The sequence below is a fragment of the Seriola dumerili genome, unplaced genomic scaffold (genome assembly GCF_002260705.1).
Source record: "Seriola dumerili isolate Sdu_G_001 unplaced genomic scaffold, Sdu_1.0 BDQW01000147.1, whole genome shotgun sequence".
In the NCBI taxonomy this organism is placed as follows: Eukaryota; Metazoa; Chordata; class Actinopteri; order Carangiformes; family Carangidae; genus Seriola; species Seriola dumerili.
In genome coordinates, this window is record NW_019174402.1 from 2,633,494 (window position 1) to 2,651,053 (window position 17,560).

Sequence of the window (17,560 nt, forward strand, 5' to 3'; positions counted from 1 at the left end):
CTGTATACAGACATGCCACATCACAAACTATCGTTTCTGCTGTGAAGGTCATGTTGTTTGATTGGGAAAGCCTTTGACATAGACAATGTAAATCTGTAGCTAATAATAGTGTTGTTTCCCAGCGTGACTTTGTTTTCTAGTCACATTATCTTGGATTTACACCTGCTTATCTCTATAGGATGAAACCCTGCCACTGATTTTGTGTCTGCCCTCTCCTAATAAATAATTTGGACCTTTTTGGCTCCCCATGATGCTGCGTCCTTATCTGGACCTCCCGACTCTTCCATCTGGTCAACAGCTGATTATTATTGGACCAGATCACCTTCACACATAGCCAGGTTTAACTTTGATTGTGTGTGTGTGTGTGTGTGTGTGTGTGTGTGTGTGTATGTGCGCGCACGCGCGCATGTGTGCACGTGTGCTGAATAGAAAGGAAAGGGACAGACAAAGACAAAACATAGTCTGTGTACCTTTGTCTATATGTAGATCATTAAGCACTGTACTGCAGACCCACGTCACTGACATGTATTTGTGTGTCTTCCCGTGTCTCCGAGTGTATGAGTGAGACAGAGAGAGTTGAGAAAGAGCAAGAGAACAAGAGAGCAGAAGTGTAGTTAATTTGATCTCTTCCCCCTCTGTCTCTGACATGCTCTCCCAGCATGTGTGCAGAGGGGTGGAGTTTTTCAGTGATGGTTCACTTCCTCTGTTCCATTCACTCCTTCACCTCCCCCCCCTCCCCGCCTGCAGTCCAGTTATCATCCATGAGACATACAGCTCCTTGATCCACTACACCTGCACATCAGCTTTTCAGAACCTTTTTATGTCTGCTATAATCAGAGTTGACACAAACATGCAGTCAAGCAAATGTAGTGTTACTTTATTAAAATATTAAGTTATAACAGTTGCAACAGCTTTATTCTTTAGTGGCACATACGAGTGAGTGAGGAAAACCTGTTGCATTCACCAGTTTTTTCACACATTTTTCACACATTTTTCTTCTTAGGTAAGAACAAGATATATGAGTAGTTCACACCTGTTGTGTAAGTGTCATTTGACTTTGGAATTTAATGCCTTAATCTGAAATAATTTGACTTTAAATATGTGTGTGTAAACTACAAACAACAACAACAAAATTCCAAGCAAATAGAAACCTGCCAAATTAATGTCCTGTTCTGTAGCATTTTGGGGTGTCAAAAACAAGGCAAGTTCATTTAACTAATTAGTATTATTATTCCCACATGCACCCACATGCGTACTATGATTCATGTTGCAACAGAGTATCACATGGACATTTAAAAAAAAGCAGGAATGGGTGAACATTTTCTATTTATGATGTCTTGGCACACAGCCAAATTGCCAAATTGTCTTGCTAAAATTACAAGACTGTAATAAAACCAATATGAGTAGACCAATGTTAACCCAGTATGGATGGGAACATCAAACACTGTATAAGATGAAACCCAGCACTTCAGTCTCATAGTTATTGTTTCATTTCTAATCCAGTATGCTGGAGTAGAGCCAGAACAATAGAAAACATGTCACGGATCATATACTTAGGGACTGCATTGTATGTAGTTACAATTATGAGCATAAGAACCGTCTAAAAAGACAGAGTTTCCTGTTCACTGTCAGCTCAGTGTCAGCTCCTTGCCCTGATGTTCTGTTATCAAACAAGCATTCACAACTCCAGCTCGGTGTTGTCTGACAGCATGAGCTGCTTGAACGCTGATTGAAAGTGCTAGCCTGCAAAGGAAAAAATAAAAGTGAGGCCAAGGATGTTTTGCCTCATCTGAATCTCCTGATGGTGGAAATGAAAGTTAGATCAGGCAGTGGGTGTATTTAAAGTTTCTGAAAACAAAATGATTAATTAAGAATAGTTAAGAATGATTTGAGAAACTGGCTAGAACAATGATTAAGAGTCTGTTATGCCATTGATTGCAGAGACGAAAATAGCCTCAGTGTTTGGGATTAGTAACAGCTAACACCCATAGTAGGAAAACATATCCGCTCACTCATCACGTTAGATAACCTTTGAAAAAGACATGAAACGAAAAGAACAGCACTTTCTTTGAAACAACGTCAAACTTTCATTTTGCTGCAGACAGCAAATCCTAAACAAGTGATGAACTTCAAACAGAGAACGCTGAAGTTTCTTAAGGCCAAACCACCTGCAGACACACCCAATCTCATGTGATCTTGAAAAGAGTTGAGACATTTACGGATTTAGCTGGCATGCAAGGCAAGATATAGAGGCTTCTAGCTGCTATCAGGACAAGTGAAGGACAATTCCTTTGAAGGTTTTTTTTTTTTTTTATCTCTTATTCTTTATGCTTAATGGAGCTTACAGTACTGCAAAGATGCAGAAAACGACAGTGGGGTAGACTGGGAGAAGGTACTGTGTCTGAAAAGGTTGAGAGGGAGAATGGAAAGAGTTATAAGAACGATGGCAAGTGAGAATTCAATGTTAAAAGATGCAGAGACCAAGACCCTCTCTGCTCCAAGTCAGTGAGAACCACCGAGGGTCCAAAGACCTGGTGCTAGAGGAGTAAATGTTTTGAGGTGAGATGGCATGTGTGAAGTATGAAGTGCAGGGAAAAAAGACATGTACTGCCACTCTTTCAGACTACACTTGCAAATCAGATCTATGTTTATAAAATTATAGCCACGGTGTGTAACCTCTTTCTAATATTTTTTATGCTCCAAAACATATCTTAATGTGGAGAGGTGCTATCAAAATTTTCTGTGACTCGGTTTCATTGAACAGTCTGGCAGCAGAGCAGAGATATTCCCCTCTGAAGTTTTAGAGTCTCACCCTGGCGAGTCTAGCTTGATTTCCAGAATTTGGATATTGTAGCTTTAAATTATGCACTTTGGGCTTGGGTGACTTAGGTCCAAGGGACCTGTGAAGATCTCTAGTAGAATGTGGGAGACAAAAATGAAAGAGAGACTAAAGAAATCAATTATGATGACATTTACATAAGCCTAGAGCAGGGCAATATAGCCTATAAATCATTACTTTGGTATGTTTAGAATGCTTTTCCAATACCAAAATATTATTCAAATTAAATTAAGCACCTTGCCACATACATGGCATTATACAGTAGCTGCTACACATGGAGTGACCATGCACAGAATATTGCCAGGTACTAGCGTTTTATATATCTGGAGTATAGTAGTAGTCTTTTTTGGGGGGGGGGACGTGGCATACCAGAGCCTGCCTGACTCGCACTCATTCATCTCCCGAGCTGCAGACAGCAGGCAGAGACTTTAGGGACGAAAGTGGACAGAGGAGCTAAGGCATAAATAAATATTAAAGGGTAGATTAGATGTAATGTGTATAATGTGAAGGTTCAGTCCATGTCACTGAAGGAGTGTACAGTATATCCTGACTTTGAGAAATGGGTATGAATGTGGAGATCCATTAGCACATAACAGAGGTCAAGTGGTCACAGAATTGTTGTAGTGGGTTGTTAATGCCAATAGAGCTCATTAGTTAACCCTCGTCTGGGTCAGGAGGCTAGAAAGAACACACACATACACTCAGTGAGGAAGCAATCAGTGGTAGAAAAACACAGTTATAATTCGCAAGCAAGGTCAAAGCTGCCCAATGTGAGAAGTGCTACTGCAGCAGAAACTCTGAGGAAAAAGTGTTCCTGACAAACATTATTTGCTGCAGAACATGCATAAAATGAATTTTTCTTTCCCTCTTAAATTATAATGGCATATTGAGCTAACTGGCTCAATTTGGTAGCAGTTGTTGAGACATCTTAGAGGCAGCGGCATGTGCTAAGCTAACTTTCCTAATATCACCATTCATTTTATCATCTTATAGCCTTGCAACTTATAGCACATTCTTTGTAGTTGCTAATAGGAACCTCTAATAAAAGGCACATATTGCCTCCCCATTAGGCATTCAAAACAGCAACTGTAGACTATTGACTTCTGAATGTATTACTTGGATGTTTCTGCTTGAATGACTTTTGTAATACACAAAGTATTATGCAAATGAATGTGCTAGTTCTCCCTGTGAATAGATATTCATCAGAAGATGCAGGCAGACTTTTTTTTGTTTTTGGCAGATCTGACCAAACAGGTCATAACGACCACTGCAGTGCTGTCAAGGACCATAGAAACAATGTGACCCTTTGTTACAACTTAATTTATTTTGTTAATTTATTATACAAGATAAAATTAGATGATGTACTTAGGGCTAATTGGTCAGTGAAGCAAATCCAAAACTGTATTAAAAATGTAAGCTGAAAAGATAATGCAACAGAAACAAATCCAATGTCAAATACACAATGCATGTATAGAACATTACAATGCTCCCTTTTCCCCTATGGCAAACACACACAGCAAAGCCATTAGAAATGAAAAAGTAAATTGGCCATTAATTAGTTTAAGACCTTTGTGAATTTTTCTGTGCCTTGACTACTCTCAATGAGAACATGTTTGCTTGGAGCTTTTTTTTGGCAGCTTAAGAGGCCAATTAAGAGCATTCTTGTGGGGTTCCCTTTTTGTGTGATTGAAGACAATAGCTGCTGACTGAACTCAGTCTGGAAAGCTCTCAGGAACAGGGCTCAAAAGTTTACAGGAGGGAGATGTGAATTTGGGCAGAAATAGAAATCGTTACCACAAATAACCCCTGTAAAGCATGACTGGACCTGAGCTGTACATTCTCCGCACAGTGCCAGGGTTGTCACTTCTGACATTGGAGCATCTAACCAGTTTATGTTTGTGTTGACTAATCAATGTGTGGATTTTCTTTGCTGTCACACTGATAACCTAGTTTCATAAATACCTGATTGCTAAAACAAAGTTTGGGTAAGATTTTGTGATCGATATGGTCTTTGCAAAGTTTCTGAGGAGCTGCAGGAATAAGAAGATTAAATGCTCTGTCAGCATTACTCATATTTGACAGTCCTACTCTCTATGCTCATATATAAATGATTTTAATACAGCCAAATTTCCAATAAAGCTTGTTTTTTTCTTTTTCTGTTGTCAGACAACAGAATAAGTATGAAATAGTGACTGAAACAGCTCATTAAGACTACATGATAACCAGGAGTAATTTCCAAGCCATTTCCAAGCTGCTTCTGCACTGCTAAAATCCTGATTTTACAACCACAGCATCATCTGACAAAGTCACCATACACATAAATTTAAGACAACTGCTGTGATGTGATTTTGGCTGTAGTTATTTTTAAAATGATCACACAGAGAGAAAGTTAAAAGCGACAGAATATCTTTGGTATTTTCTCTCTCACACCCTGCACAGCCTCCACCTGGGTAACAAACTGCTGCTCACTGAACAGCGTGGATGCAGAGGGTACTTTTTTTTGATAAAAGTCAATAAAGGAGTCTGATCATAAAAACTGTTGTGGATCCAGTGTTGATGTTATAGCAAAAAAATCATTTTGAAAGAGCGACAGCCAGTGGGAGAAGTCCAACACTCGGCCGACCTGTGGTGTAACCCATTCACTCGCTCGCTCACTCACTCGCTCACTCACTCACTCACTCACTCACTCACTCACTCATGGCGGGTACCAGTTCAAGACAGTAAATCCACTGGGGAGGCAATTTGCTCTTTTGTGTGTGTGTGTGTGTGTGTGTGTGTGTGTGTGTGTGTGTGTGTTACATTCCCAGTGTAACTTATAGAGTGGACATTATTTTAGAAGCTCTTGTAAGAGCTGACAGAGAAAAAGGGAGACACACAGGGAGCTTGGATCCTTTCCTGTCTGTCTTCACTTCGACCTGTTTGGCCAGTGAACCAAGTTATGTCTCTGCTGCAGAAACAATCTGTTCAATCTGTAGGACAGTGAGAGTTCAGAATGGTTCAGCGACTTTTTGTCTGTCCAGATGATCGCAGCGTGCCTGTCATGTCCCTATTAAAGCTTGTCAGGAAGATATTAGAAGATTTTTCTGGTGTGCCACTGCTGCATGTTGTGCTTGTGTACTGAAAAAGCAGAGGCAGTCTACAGGTTCAGCTCACAGATGCTGTAAGATGGCCTTTGGCTAATTTTTGGGTCTGGTCAGGATAAGGTAAGGATGTCAGTCACTTGTGTTGTCAGCCATCTGTGGACAAACTGAAAAAAATGGGATTTTTATCCATTTCAATAAACTGAAAAGTCCATTACGTTGTGCATGTCCTTCAAAATGCCGCACCTATCCTCAGATGAGACCAGTGAGCCAAAAAAATGTCAAACAGCAACTTTCACACATCTTAAAATACACCAAGCAGGCTCCGCAGAGTGTAGTCGTTCTGCTCACAGACGGATAGTGATGAGTCAGCATATCTCAAAGCTCTCTAGCTGTCAGTGTCTATCCTTGTCTCTGTCTCGGGGTCTCTACTCTCACCTCTGTACTCTCTCTGCTCAGCCTGATGGGAAGTGCAGTGAGTTTAGCCTCCATATATCTACTTGACTGACTCAAGGCTACTCTCCCTCTGTTTCTGACTCACTCTCCATCCCTCCTTCCATCTGTAATCATCCTCTCCCTCCTCTGTGCAGCTTGTGTGAGACCGCTGTTAAGGTCTAACAGTGCTGAAACTAAGTCTTGACAATGCTATACCCTAGATAGGGCCGCTGAGGCTTTCACAACTACAGACATGCACATACACAAATTGATTGACTTATCCTCCCTGAGCAACTGCACGTCATCCTAGAGTAACTTCATATACAGGTATTGACATCCTCGGGGCTGCTCCCTCTTCAGTTTTAGTAATTGAATTGTTTGATCTTCAATGGGCTTTGTGTAAACAAAGAGTCTGTGTGAAGAAAGAGTGCCTCGCCTCCTCCTGGCACTCCCGAGTCTCTGCGGTCTTTGAAGTGGGGCCCTGGCCTCGACACTCAGCAGACAGGAGGATGCTGTTTGGAAAAGGCCAGGCCACCTGTGATGTCCTGTGGTGACAGAACAGCAGCCACAAAGGAGGTGTGTGTATGTGATTCTGTGGATGTGTGTGTGTGAGTGTGAAGTGGCGACATGTTTTTTTTTTTTTTTTATAGTGCTGTCACACATGCACTGTAACTCTGAACTTATGTAGACATTACCCGGAGGAGCTGTATGCGTGAACACAACTGTCCAAATCATTTGGACTGGACATTTAATTGACTTTTCCCTGCCAGCTTCCTAGTACGAAGCCTGTGTAATGTCCTATTGGGTCTCTGTGTGAACAGAGCAGGTCATTGTCTGGAGAATTCACATTGAACGAGTTGGGTGCATTAATGACATTTCTATCCTGCCTCCTGATCTAACCAAACGGAGTATTTCCAGTAGCTGAGACCACATCTGACAGGGACTGTTGTGTGCTACATGTGTGAAAGCACTGCTCCAGATAATGTCCAGACCTGATTCTGTAGACGTTGTCCTGAGTTCATATGAGAGGACACCTTTAGTCAGCAAGGTGGGCGAAAAAAAGATTGAAAGAGTGAGGGGAAATAAGTGAGATGATCAGGGAGAGCAAGTCGAGGATGATGCAAGGTATTAGAGCAGGACAAATACAAGAGATGACTTCATGAATGATGCATAGCTTTCTCTCTTCATTATACTCTTCCAGGCAATTTGATTATGCAGGTAAACATACGAGGCTGTATAACTGAGAGATGAAATGGCATAGAGAGAGAGGAGGAATGGGGATGAGAGAAAGGGAGGTGGGTGTGTTGCTTTATGCATGAAAATAGATTGGATTGCTTGGTAAGAGGACAAGAGAAAAGTGTTTTTGGTGTGTGTGTGTGTGTGTGTGTGTGTGTGTGTGTGTGTGTGTGTGTGTGTGTGTGTGTGTGTGTGTGTGTCTGTGTGCTGCAGATAAGCAGGAGGGACGGAGGGGAAACTGAATTAAAAATCAAAGATGAAAATGTTAGAGGCTCAGTGGGAGGTTTTATACACTGAAAAGTTGACAGTAGTTTTGAAATACCACTACTCATTGTTGCTGCTGTCAGCATGTTTATACTTCACCACGTTGGCCTCATTCAAAAGAAAGGCTTTTTATGTTGCTGATAACAGGCGGCCTCTAAGCCTCTCCTGTCTCCCTCTGCCAGCCGCTGGTGGTTGCAATGACTTTAGATTTGACGGTGTCGTGCTGAAGTAACAGGGCATCATGAGTGAAGAGAGACTTGTGAATAAGAGGTAAAGAGTGCCAGACTGTCTGTCTCCAGCTTTTTGGCTTCTATCAGTGACATAGTTTGTGAGGACAGACATAAGTCATTCCCAGAATCGATATTTGTCATGTCATATGTGTGTGAGTAGGCTGAGAAGCATTATGTGTGTGTGTGTGTATGTGTGTGTGTGTGTGTGTGTGTGTATGTATCTGTGTGTCGTGTCACGTCTCTGTCCTCTCCCACCTTGCACGTCTGTCGTCAGCTGTGGGCGATGTATCTTTTGTGGCTCTCGGTAATAAAGCTATTAATCACGTTCACTGTTTGCCACAAACATGCCATGCTGCACTCGCTGCAAGATGTCTCACTCTGTTTGTCCCAGGATGCAGCAGCAGATGCAGCTCACTGGAGTGGAATGGGAGACATCCCAGCCTTGTGATGGGGGTGTATGGGGATTTGTGTATGTGTGCTTTACGGAATATGTTGTGTGACCATATATGTACATTATGTGAGATGATAGTAATGGATAATGTAATAGCCCTGTTTAGTCAGTGAACTCCCCTCTCTCACTAAAAGAGAATGAGTGGTACTGACCAGAAAAAGTACATAGGAATACATACCCGTTTTTCCATAAACCTTGTTACTCATTGGCTGAACCATCGCAGTTTCAGTCTACTCAAAAATGGAAATAATTCTGAGTTTTTACCTCTCTTGCAAGTACAAAAAAGTGACACAGAATCCCTTGTGTATTACCATAGCATTTAAGAAAATCATTGACCATAAAAGCAGTAGATTCACAAACAAACTGTGAATCAACCACTTATTAACCTTATCCGAAATGTTCAGTTGATCCCACAGTCTCCAGACAACTGAGCAGACTCCATCTGCCAAAATAGACCGCACTCTTAATCCCTGATGTTTTTATGATGATTTAAACTACTCATTTTTTAATTGATGAATCAGTTAGTTTATAAAATGTCACATTAAAGCCGATGACAGCCTTTTTGACAGCACTAAAACACTTAGAAAAGCAAGCATATCCAAACATTTAAGAGGCTATAAACAGCAATACTTGTTAATTCATTGTCAAAATTGTCATTGATTAATTCTCAGTTATCTATTAATTGTTTATTTGTTTGAGCACTGATGTACAGTACACCTCCTAATCACCTCTTTAAATTATCATATTTATCCCAAATCCAAGTTCTGACCTAAAACTAATTTTTGCTGAAAGGATAAGCCGACACAAAGAAAATGATTAAATCATTTTCCACCAAAAATGCCAAACATTCTCTTGTTCCAGCTTTTCAGTATGTAGATTTGCTGCCTTTTTCTAATGTGCTCTTATTTAGCCATCAATCCCATTTAGCTGATGTCAGCTGGTTTCCACAGCGCCATGATCATACATAAGCAATGAGAGATCATTGATCATTTCACATTATGGTCCATTGAGGAGATGGCTGATGGTGACGGGAATGTTGATGTAGTATGCCTAATGTTTCCTCTCACAAACTTTCTTTTGCAGCTCCTGAAACAGCCTCCTTGCTGGGAACACTGTGACTATTTAAATGTTTGTTTGGTTCTAATTCACAATCATCTCTTCCATTCAAGTTGAATAGATGTTTTAGAGAAGCAACATCAGCTTTAGACAGCAATGGTCTTTGTATTTATCAGTGAATTGTAAAAGCAGCACATGACAAATAGGGTTGCTTTAAACCAAAGGTAATAAACTTTCTAAATGTATAACCTGGTAACGCCAAAGGCCAGGTTATTCCAAAGTAATAGAAATGTAAAAGCCTCTGAGTGCCTCATTTATCTTTGTTCCATTCACCTATGCATTTGCACAGTATTGATTGAGGAGTGCTGTCTTTGCAGAATTTCTATGCATCCTTTAATGAAACACTCATTCCTCCTCTTTCCTCCTGCCTTCTTGTTCCGCTATATAATGCCTTCGACATTTTCAATCTCTGTCTGTCATTATTGCGCTTCTGTTTCCAGCTGCACATACTGTAAGAAGCTCCTCACTTTTCAGCACCACAAACACAGACACATATACACAGTTCCCGACTCTTACTTTCCTCGAACACTTTGTCTGTTCAGTGTACATTTGCTGAGTACATTTGTACTGGGTTAAATATTAAATTTTTAATTAAAATTTTTTTTTCTCTTCATTTGCTCCTCTCCAGACTTGGACTTTCGCTACTTCTGGAAGTGGAGTGCGTTCGAGGACTACCTGCTCTTCTGTTTCGGCTTCACCGTGCTGTGTGCAGTGGTCACCCTGCTGCTGCTGGACTCTGCTGTGTTTGTAGAGATGCTGGGCTCCTTGGCCGTGATGTTTGAGGCCATGCTGGGCCTCCCACAGCTACTGCAAAACTTCCACAACCACTCCACCAAAGGCATGAGGTACTACACGCTCTGAGGTCAAACAGAGCTTTACAGAAAGCTCATACCTCACTGTACTCACACTGGCATAAAAGTTCCTAGGACTTCTCAAGCCCACAGTTCTCTAACCTCATGCAATGTATTCTAATTAACCCCAATGTCCAGGGTGTGAAAGGAATTTAAATTCTGGTGAACAAAATGTTCTAATAAGGTCATTTATAATGATTAAAAGCTACATAAGAAACAGTAAGTCAAAGATTGGACAAACCTTGAGGCTGAGTTTTAAACAGTTTTCTAACTTACCTGTGTTTGAAGGGTAAATGCATTTCCATCGATGAACAGTGAACACTGAAGTTCAAACTGCACAAATGGCAGAAAAAAGGTGATGAAGGTGATGATAATACTGTTATAGTACAACTTATCTTCCCTCTAAAGTCTGTTAAAAGAATCAACAGATATCCTCCAAGAACTGTTATCGATAGAATGAGTTCATGCTACATTTTAAGGTAATTCCTGAGGTTCAGATTTTATCTATGTTAAATTCAAGGTCACCTTCAGTGGACAGAGGGAGTAGAGGGTGAAGGAGCGGGACAAACAAGCTTAGCTTGCATTATGAAGCTTTTTCCTGTTGATTATAGCACGGTATGAAAAGGTCAGTGTGTATACTGATTAGCCTCTCAGGTAGAAGACTGTGAGATCAATTACGCCCCTAATGGCACAGAACCTCATACTAATTATGATCATTATTTCCTCATTATGTGTCTTGTCTGTCATCAGTGCAAAAACCATTCTTATAGTGTGTGTGTGTGTGTGTGTGTGTGTGTGTGTGTGTGTGTGTGTGTGTGTGTGTGTGTGTGTGTGTGTGTGTGTGTGTGCGTGTGTGTGTGTATTTGTACTTACATAGTTACATGCTCTGCTCGTCACTCATCTCTACAAAAGCCCAGAGACGAAACTAAATATTACATTTTTTCTCTATAGGACACAACTACCATTGTTTCACAACATGTTTTACACAGATGAGACAGGCTGAGGAACATCTGCCGCTGCAGCATATTGCATAGACTGACTCATTATCAGAGCTACTTGTTGGGACTAGAATTTATCGTACAGACACATTGCTCACTTATTCTCTTTCAAGCATTCCTGCACAGCTTGTTAATCCTTCCTATGTTTGTATTTGGCAACGTTGTTCTGTCCTACTTCTCTATACTGTATTTGTTTTTTGTTGACTCCCCAAAGTATGGGAACAGCATAGAAACAGTGTACACTTGTGGAGTAACAGTGAGAAGAGGAGCTGAGAGGTTTTTCCCTTGAGAGATGATCCTTCTCACGGCAGACAAGTGACAGAGCTGTCATCTGCTGTATATATTCTCCACATTGTGCAGAGGTCACTGTATATCTATCATTCTTCCTCAAGTCCCCATGTTTTCTCTGGATTAGCTGTCACTCAGTACTGTCACAGTAGCTTTTTCACTGAAACATTTGCAGAGGAAAATTCAGTCTGTGAATATTTTACCTCATATTGCACATGTATCCATAAGCACAAGGGATAGATAAACATATATATCTGAGTATTCAAATAAAGCAATAGTGTGCTGTAAGATGCTGATGTACTGTTTGAATGGCAAGATGTTCTTTCTTAGTAGTATGCCCCATTTCACATAAAGTGTCCTCGGGGTGTAGGCCTACATCTGGGCTTGCACTTCCTTTAAGCGCCCATTCAGCTCAGAGTGAATATCATGGCAAAGATTAAACACGCAATAACACTGCATTAGGTTTCTCAGATGACTGATGAATAAATTAAGAACATCAGTTTGCTTACCTCAGATCTGTGGCAAAGTTCCTGCATAGTAATATGATACTGTTATATCAGTCACCAAAAAAAACAAACACAGATGTTAGAAAGTATTTCACAAGACTAATTGAGAACCAGAAAATGCTTTAATTTTAGCATGAATGTTTTCTAACCTCACTATTGATCGCGGCGGCCTAATTGAACGAATGACCCTGCTGGCAGGAAAACAGCACATTCAGCACTTCTGTTCCTGCATATCTGCCGTGTTTCAGAACTTTTGACCCTCGTCATGTGCATTTAATGATTCTCCCATTTGTTCACTTAAGCCGGAACAAACTGTTTTCCAGAAATGATGGCAGCATGTAGTTACTTCCCTCCTCTCATGCTATCCCATGTGAAACAGTTACTTGTTGTTCACAGTCAGATTCCCGTGAGTCCTATTACTGAGGTGTGATGGTGAGTGTATGGATCTGTTTCATCAAGGACCGCTCACCTTTTCAAGGTCGCCCAAATCAAACAGATGCATGTTGTGGAAAAGCTGAGAGAGTTAGAGAGATAGAGACACGCACACACACAGAGGCACGTTTGCACTACTGTAGGTGTAATTACGTGGCTTGGTCACTATTGACACTTTGCCTGTGTGCACGTGTGTTAGCACACATTCACACACATGTCGCTACTCCAGGGAAATTGAGGTGGGGACATGGCAGTGATGGAAAGATACAATAAAACAGGGTGGAACAACAAGTATGGATTAGTTGTAGAAAAACAAAGGAAAAGAAGGATGTGATAGAAATGGAAAGTGTTTGGTGCAGTTCAAACAGACTGGTTGGTTTGCCATTTGGCACAATTCATTTAGACTGGTGTAATTGCTGTCATTTGGATTCTGGCATAGAGCAAACAACCAGGCTGAGGCAGCTTGACAAGGTGGGTCTCAATCTGTTCCAAATTAACTGTTGTGCGTTTGGTTTGAAGTGTGAAAATGAATTGGGCCAACCATACTGTGTGATTTTAGCATGAACTCAAAAGCCTAAGTACCAGTAGATGCTGACCGTGGGAACTGTAATGGAAATTATGTAAAAATCTATATGATTATCATAATTGCTAAAAATCATTTGGTGGCGATGGTAACATACCTGCAGGTCAAAATGTGGGGGAATTTTTCCCTGATGCATCACGAGAAAAATGGTTATAACAGTGGTGTGTTGAGCTTATGTCCTCCATGTATTTTGGCTCATTAAATATAAGTGAAACAGGGCGATCACATAGCAGCTCTCCTACTATAGTAGTACCTTTTTGTCCTGTTTATATTCCCTGTCATTAGTTAGGGCATATAAGGTTAGAGATCCGGGCTTGTGAAAGGAAGGTTGCCAGTTTGGTCTGGCAGGATAAACTCGGGTGGGTAAAGTGAAAGACCTCAGCTCGTCCCCTGTTACCACCACTGAAGGCTCAAGGGTCACTACATCCCAGATGGTCGTGCGGAGCTCCTCAGTGGCCATCAGACTAGACTGTGGTTGACCTGGATAACCTCCAGTTGTGATGAGTGTCGTCAAGGCATTCTTCCAAAGGAGAGCATTACTTTCAGTGAAATGTCCCTGAATAAATAAAAGGATTAAAAGAAATTAATGATAATCACAATTAATAATCTTTTCGTGAACTCTTTGTGACCACCAGAAGATAAAAGCAGAGACACCTGAAGTGCAGCATGATTTGCTGTCATGTTATGGGGTAAACATGCTTTTGATTTTCACCCCTGGGTGCCAGTAGCACTGATAATGAAGGATGACAGTCACTAACATAAAACAGACAAGAATGTCTTTGGTGTTGACCCAGTGAACTACATTACAGGTATGAAAGAAACCTTCATTACTACACGATTTTACTATTTTACTTTTATTTCTGTGACCTCATGTTATTTCAAAAACTTCATCTAGCTGGTCCTAGGTATTAAGTACTGGCTTTATGGAGATACCAGGTTTAACCTAACACGATTTGGTCGCTGAGTGATGCTGTCACCCACTTGACATTTGAAAGCACTCATTACTCAAGTGGAAGCCACAATTGAACGGTAAAGTTGCGACTTGTTTATATAAACAACAATGTGTGGTGTTTGCGTGTGTGACTGATTGCTCAGCGCTCTCTGCTCGGCTGCCTGGGGAGCCCGCCTGTTTTTCTCTTCCCTCTCATTAAACATTATCTATTTTGCCTCCTCTCCTGTTCTCCTCTCCCAGCTCTGCACAATAGCGCCCGACCCTTACAATGTCACTCAGTGACAGTGGAGGGGACAGTGGAGGGGACACTGGCGGGGGACGACTGTCTGTCACACTAACACATAAGTATTCGGACAAATGCAGCACTGCTCCCTGTCTCAAGGGATACTAATCTGTTAGTTTTCTGTAGACAGTTCATCTGCTTTTCTTTTTCTCTGTCTCTTTCAATTTAATTTGCTGATCTTAATTGTCATGAATTTAACAAGAGAAGTCAAATTTCCTACTGCACTGGAGCTCAACTAAAAGAATAGAATATACTGTATACATAAACATGTTTGTATATATTTGCATATTCAGCTCCTATTGCCTCTCTTTGTCACTCTTTCTCTCCCACACCTTCACAACTAACAGCTTATTTCTCACTCTCAGTCCTGGGTAGCACCCTTGAAGCGGTAATGGTTGTCCCATTACATGTCCCCTCATTGGCAGCCTAATGGTGGTTTCTCGTTTCTCTTGAGACGGCCATTACATCAAGGCTATTTCAGACAAATAGCCGGTACCTTTACAGTCTGGCCCTGGAGCATATGATTCAGACACTGTGATGACCTCTAAGCACTTTGTGAGCCACATCTGGAAGGCGAGTGTGAGGACAGTTGCTGCATAGATGGTACAAGTGCAGTTTTGTAGAAGTGTAGTTTTTTATGGCATCATATGGTGGAAGAAGATATGATTAAAGATATTTCTGTGATTATGCACCATCAAATAGACAGTTGTGCTCCCACTATGTTATGTTTCTATACAAAAAACTTACTGAGCCACTAACCTTAGCTTGCACTGACTACAAAAGCTCTAAACCTTGACGATTAAGATCATCATTGAAGGAGCCACCGACTTTTTTTGGCCTCTTTAGCTGACAGTGTTGTGAGGAGCGATGCAGAACTGGTCCAAGGTGCCCTAGGGCTTTATTTCTGAACACCTTTTATTGCTTCGACTTAGAATCAGATGTTTGTACAAACTTTGTATTTCTCATAATTCTAGTTTAGGTATATTGATGAACAAGTGTCTACTGCTATGCTAGTGGCTCTGTTAGGTTATATTTAGGGCTAGGAGAAATAATTGAGTCACTTAATTGTTGTTTTCTTACTTTGTTTAAATAATTTTTTTAATCACACTGATTCCTGAATCAATATTTGTTTTATTATTTACACTGAGCGAGTGCATAGCGATCAGCTAACAGTTGCAGGTTAGCCTGGTGTGAAACAGAAAGCTGTTTGTTGAATAAATCCTCATGTTGAACAGATCCTCATGCTGACCGATAGCAGTTTGACCTTCCGCTAGCTGCTTACTGTTGTTGTCTGACAATCTGCTTGCTTCAGAATAAAAGCACCAGTGGTTCTGATTTTATTCATTTCATTATGACAGTACTTTATTTAACTTTATTAAAGCAGAAATGTATTTAACTTTATTTAGGCTACCTTAACTATAACAGTACTTTAACTTCAAACGAAATTTAATATATAAATGATCCTTAGTTGCAGCCATATTTTGAACATATACAAGGTGGTACTTTCCTGCAGTGCTTGAATACCAGGAGTGTGCATGCATTTGGTGTTTGCATAGTATAGTGTATAAACAAACCACATAGAGTATAATACAGTAGTATTTGCTAGGGTATATTTACATGATCATAGCCATTGTATTGAAAGTCTTTTCAGGTGCTCTCACTGTTAAATTACAGTCCTGTCTGTCCAGGGGCAAGACAAGCCATGAAGATAGTATTTTGAGGCGTCACATTTTCTTTATTTCTCTATTTCTACAGTACATGGTTTGGATTTGGAGAAAAGCAATTTGGGGTGTTTTTGCTGTCTATAGTCTTGTGACTGTACTGTGAATAAATTTCTGGATTAATTATTTGGGGAGTAAACAAGTAATGTAAGTAAGGCATCATTCAAATGATCAGTGTGATTGGAAATAAATCTGTGCAAGGAATTCTTCCTGTGCAATGCATATTCTTTTTCACAACAGCTAATAGCAATGGGCTCATTTTAAATGTCAAGACCACATTGTACAGTTTGAAACAAAACTAAGCTGCTGAAGTCCCAAAACACACTGGTGACAACCATCCCCATTACTTTCTTTATAAACTCACACACTGGCGCAACAGTGAAAAAGCAACATTTTTTTCAGACTTGGCCTGGCTCCTCTTCCTTGACCCTATCTCAGTGGGCAATAGCACCTTTTCTTCTACAGTCTTGTTGCTATCACAATGGTGGAGGAGAACCTTACTGTTGAGGTAAAAAAAAAAAGACCCCTATAACTCACAGTCAAAAATCAATCATCATAAAATCAAAAAAAGACATTTCCCAGTGAGCCAGAGCTGGAGAGGTTGGTTCTTCGGGAAAGAAATCAAGTGAAATAACACAGAAGATCTCCTGAAGTCAGGACAGCATGATTCCCCTTATATACTTTATAATATCCTTGTGTTGTATCAGGGTTAGTTTTGGACTAAAGGCAGAAGAAAAACAAGAGAGGAAAATATATAATACTGTCCTCTCTAGTGTTGATGTATTTTCCAGGAATTAATCAGCGGGCGAGTTTGCTGCGAGCAGTGATACTGAGTTTGCTGCGAGCGGTGTTACTGATGTTTCAAGTTCAAGAAGTTTTTGAAAAAGAAACATGAGCTCCATGTTCAAGTACAAATCATGTAAGGAATCCCTTATACTTTAAGACAGAGAGTATTTTTGAGTATTTTCACTGTTTTCTAATGAAATCCTGCACTTGCTTGTATGAAACTGGCACCTTTCTCCTATGATTGTCTCTCAATTTGAGTATTTTAATGCAGATCTAGATCAAGGTGCAAACAAAAACTAGACGTTTTCTACACTCACACCATACTGATACTGGGTAGGGCCTCCTTATACTTATACTTATACTTATACTTATACTTATACTTATACTCCTAAAACAGCCTCAGTTCTTTGTGGCGTAGATTCCACAAGATGTTGGAAACACTCCTTTGAGATTCTGGTCCATGTTGACATAACTGCATCACATCATTTCTACAGATTTGTCAGCTACAC

General features: G+C 40.5%; 1 protein-coding gene across 3 annotated transcripts in view; it reads left to right on the forward strand.

Moving 5' to 3' along the window:
* LOC111225230 (PQ-loop repeat-containing protein 1-like) overlaps window positions 1-17,560 on the forward strand; it is a 45,213-nt gene that overhangs the window by 18,081 nt on the left and 9,572 nt on the right. For all 3 annotated transcript variants that reach the window (XM_022749975.1, XM_022749973.1, XM_022749974.1), the window contains exon 4: window positions 10,280-10,496. In XM_022749975.1, coding sequence (XP_022605696.1) covers window positions 10,280-10,496 — 217 coding nt within the window. The remainder of the gene's footprint in view (window positions 1-10,279; window positions 10,497-17,560) is intronic.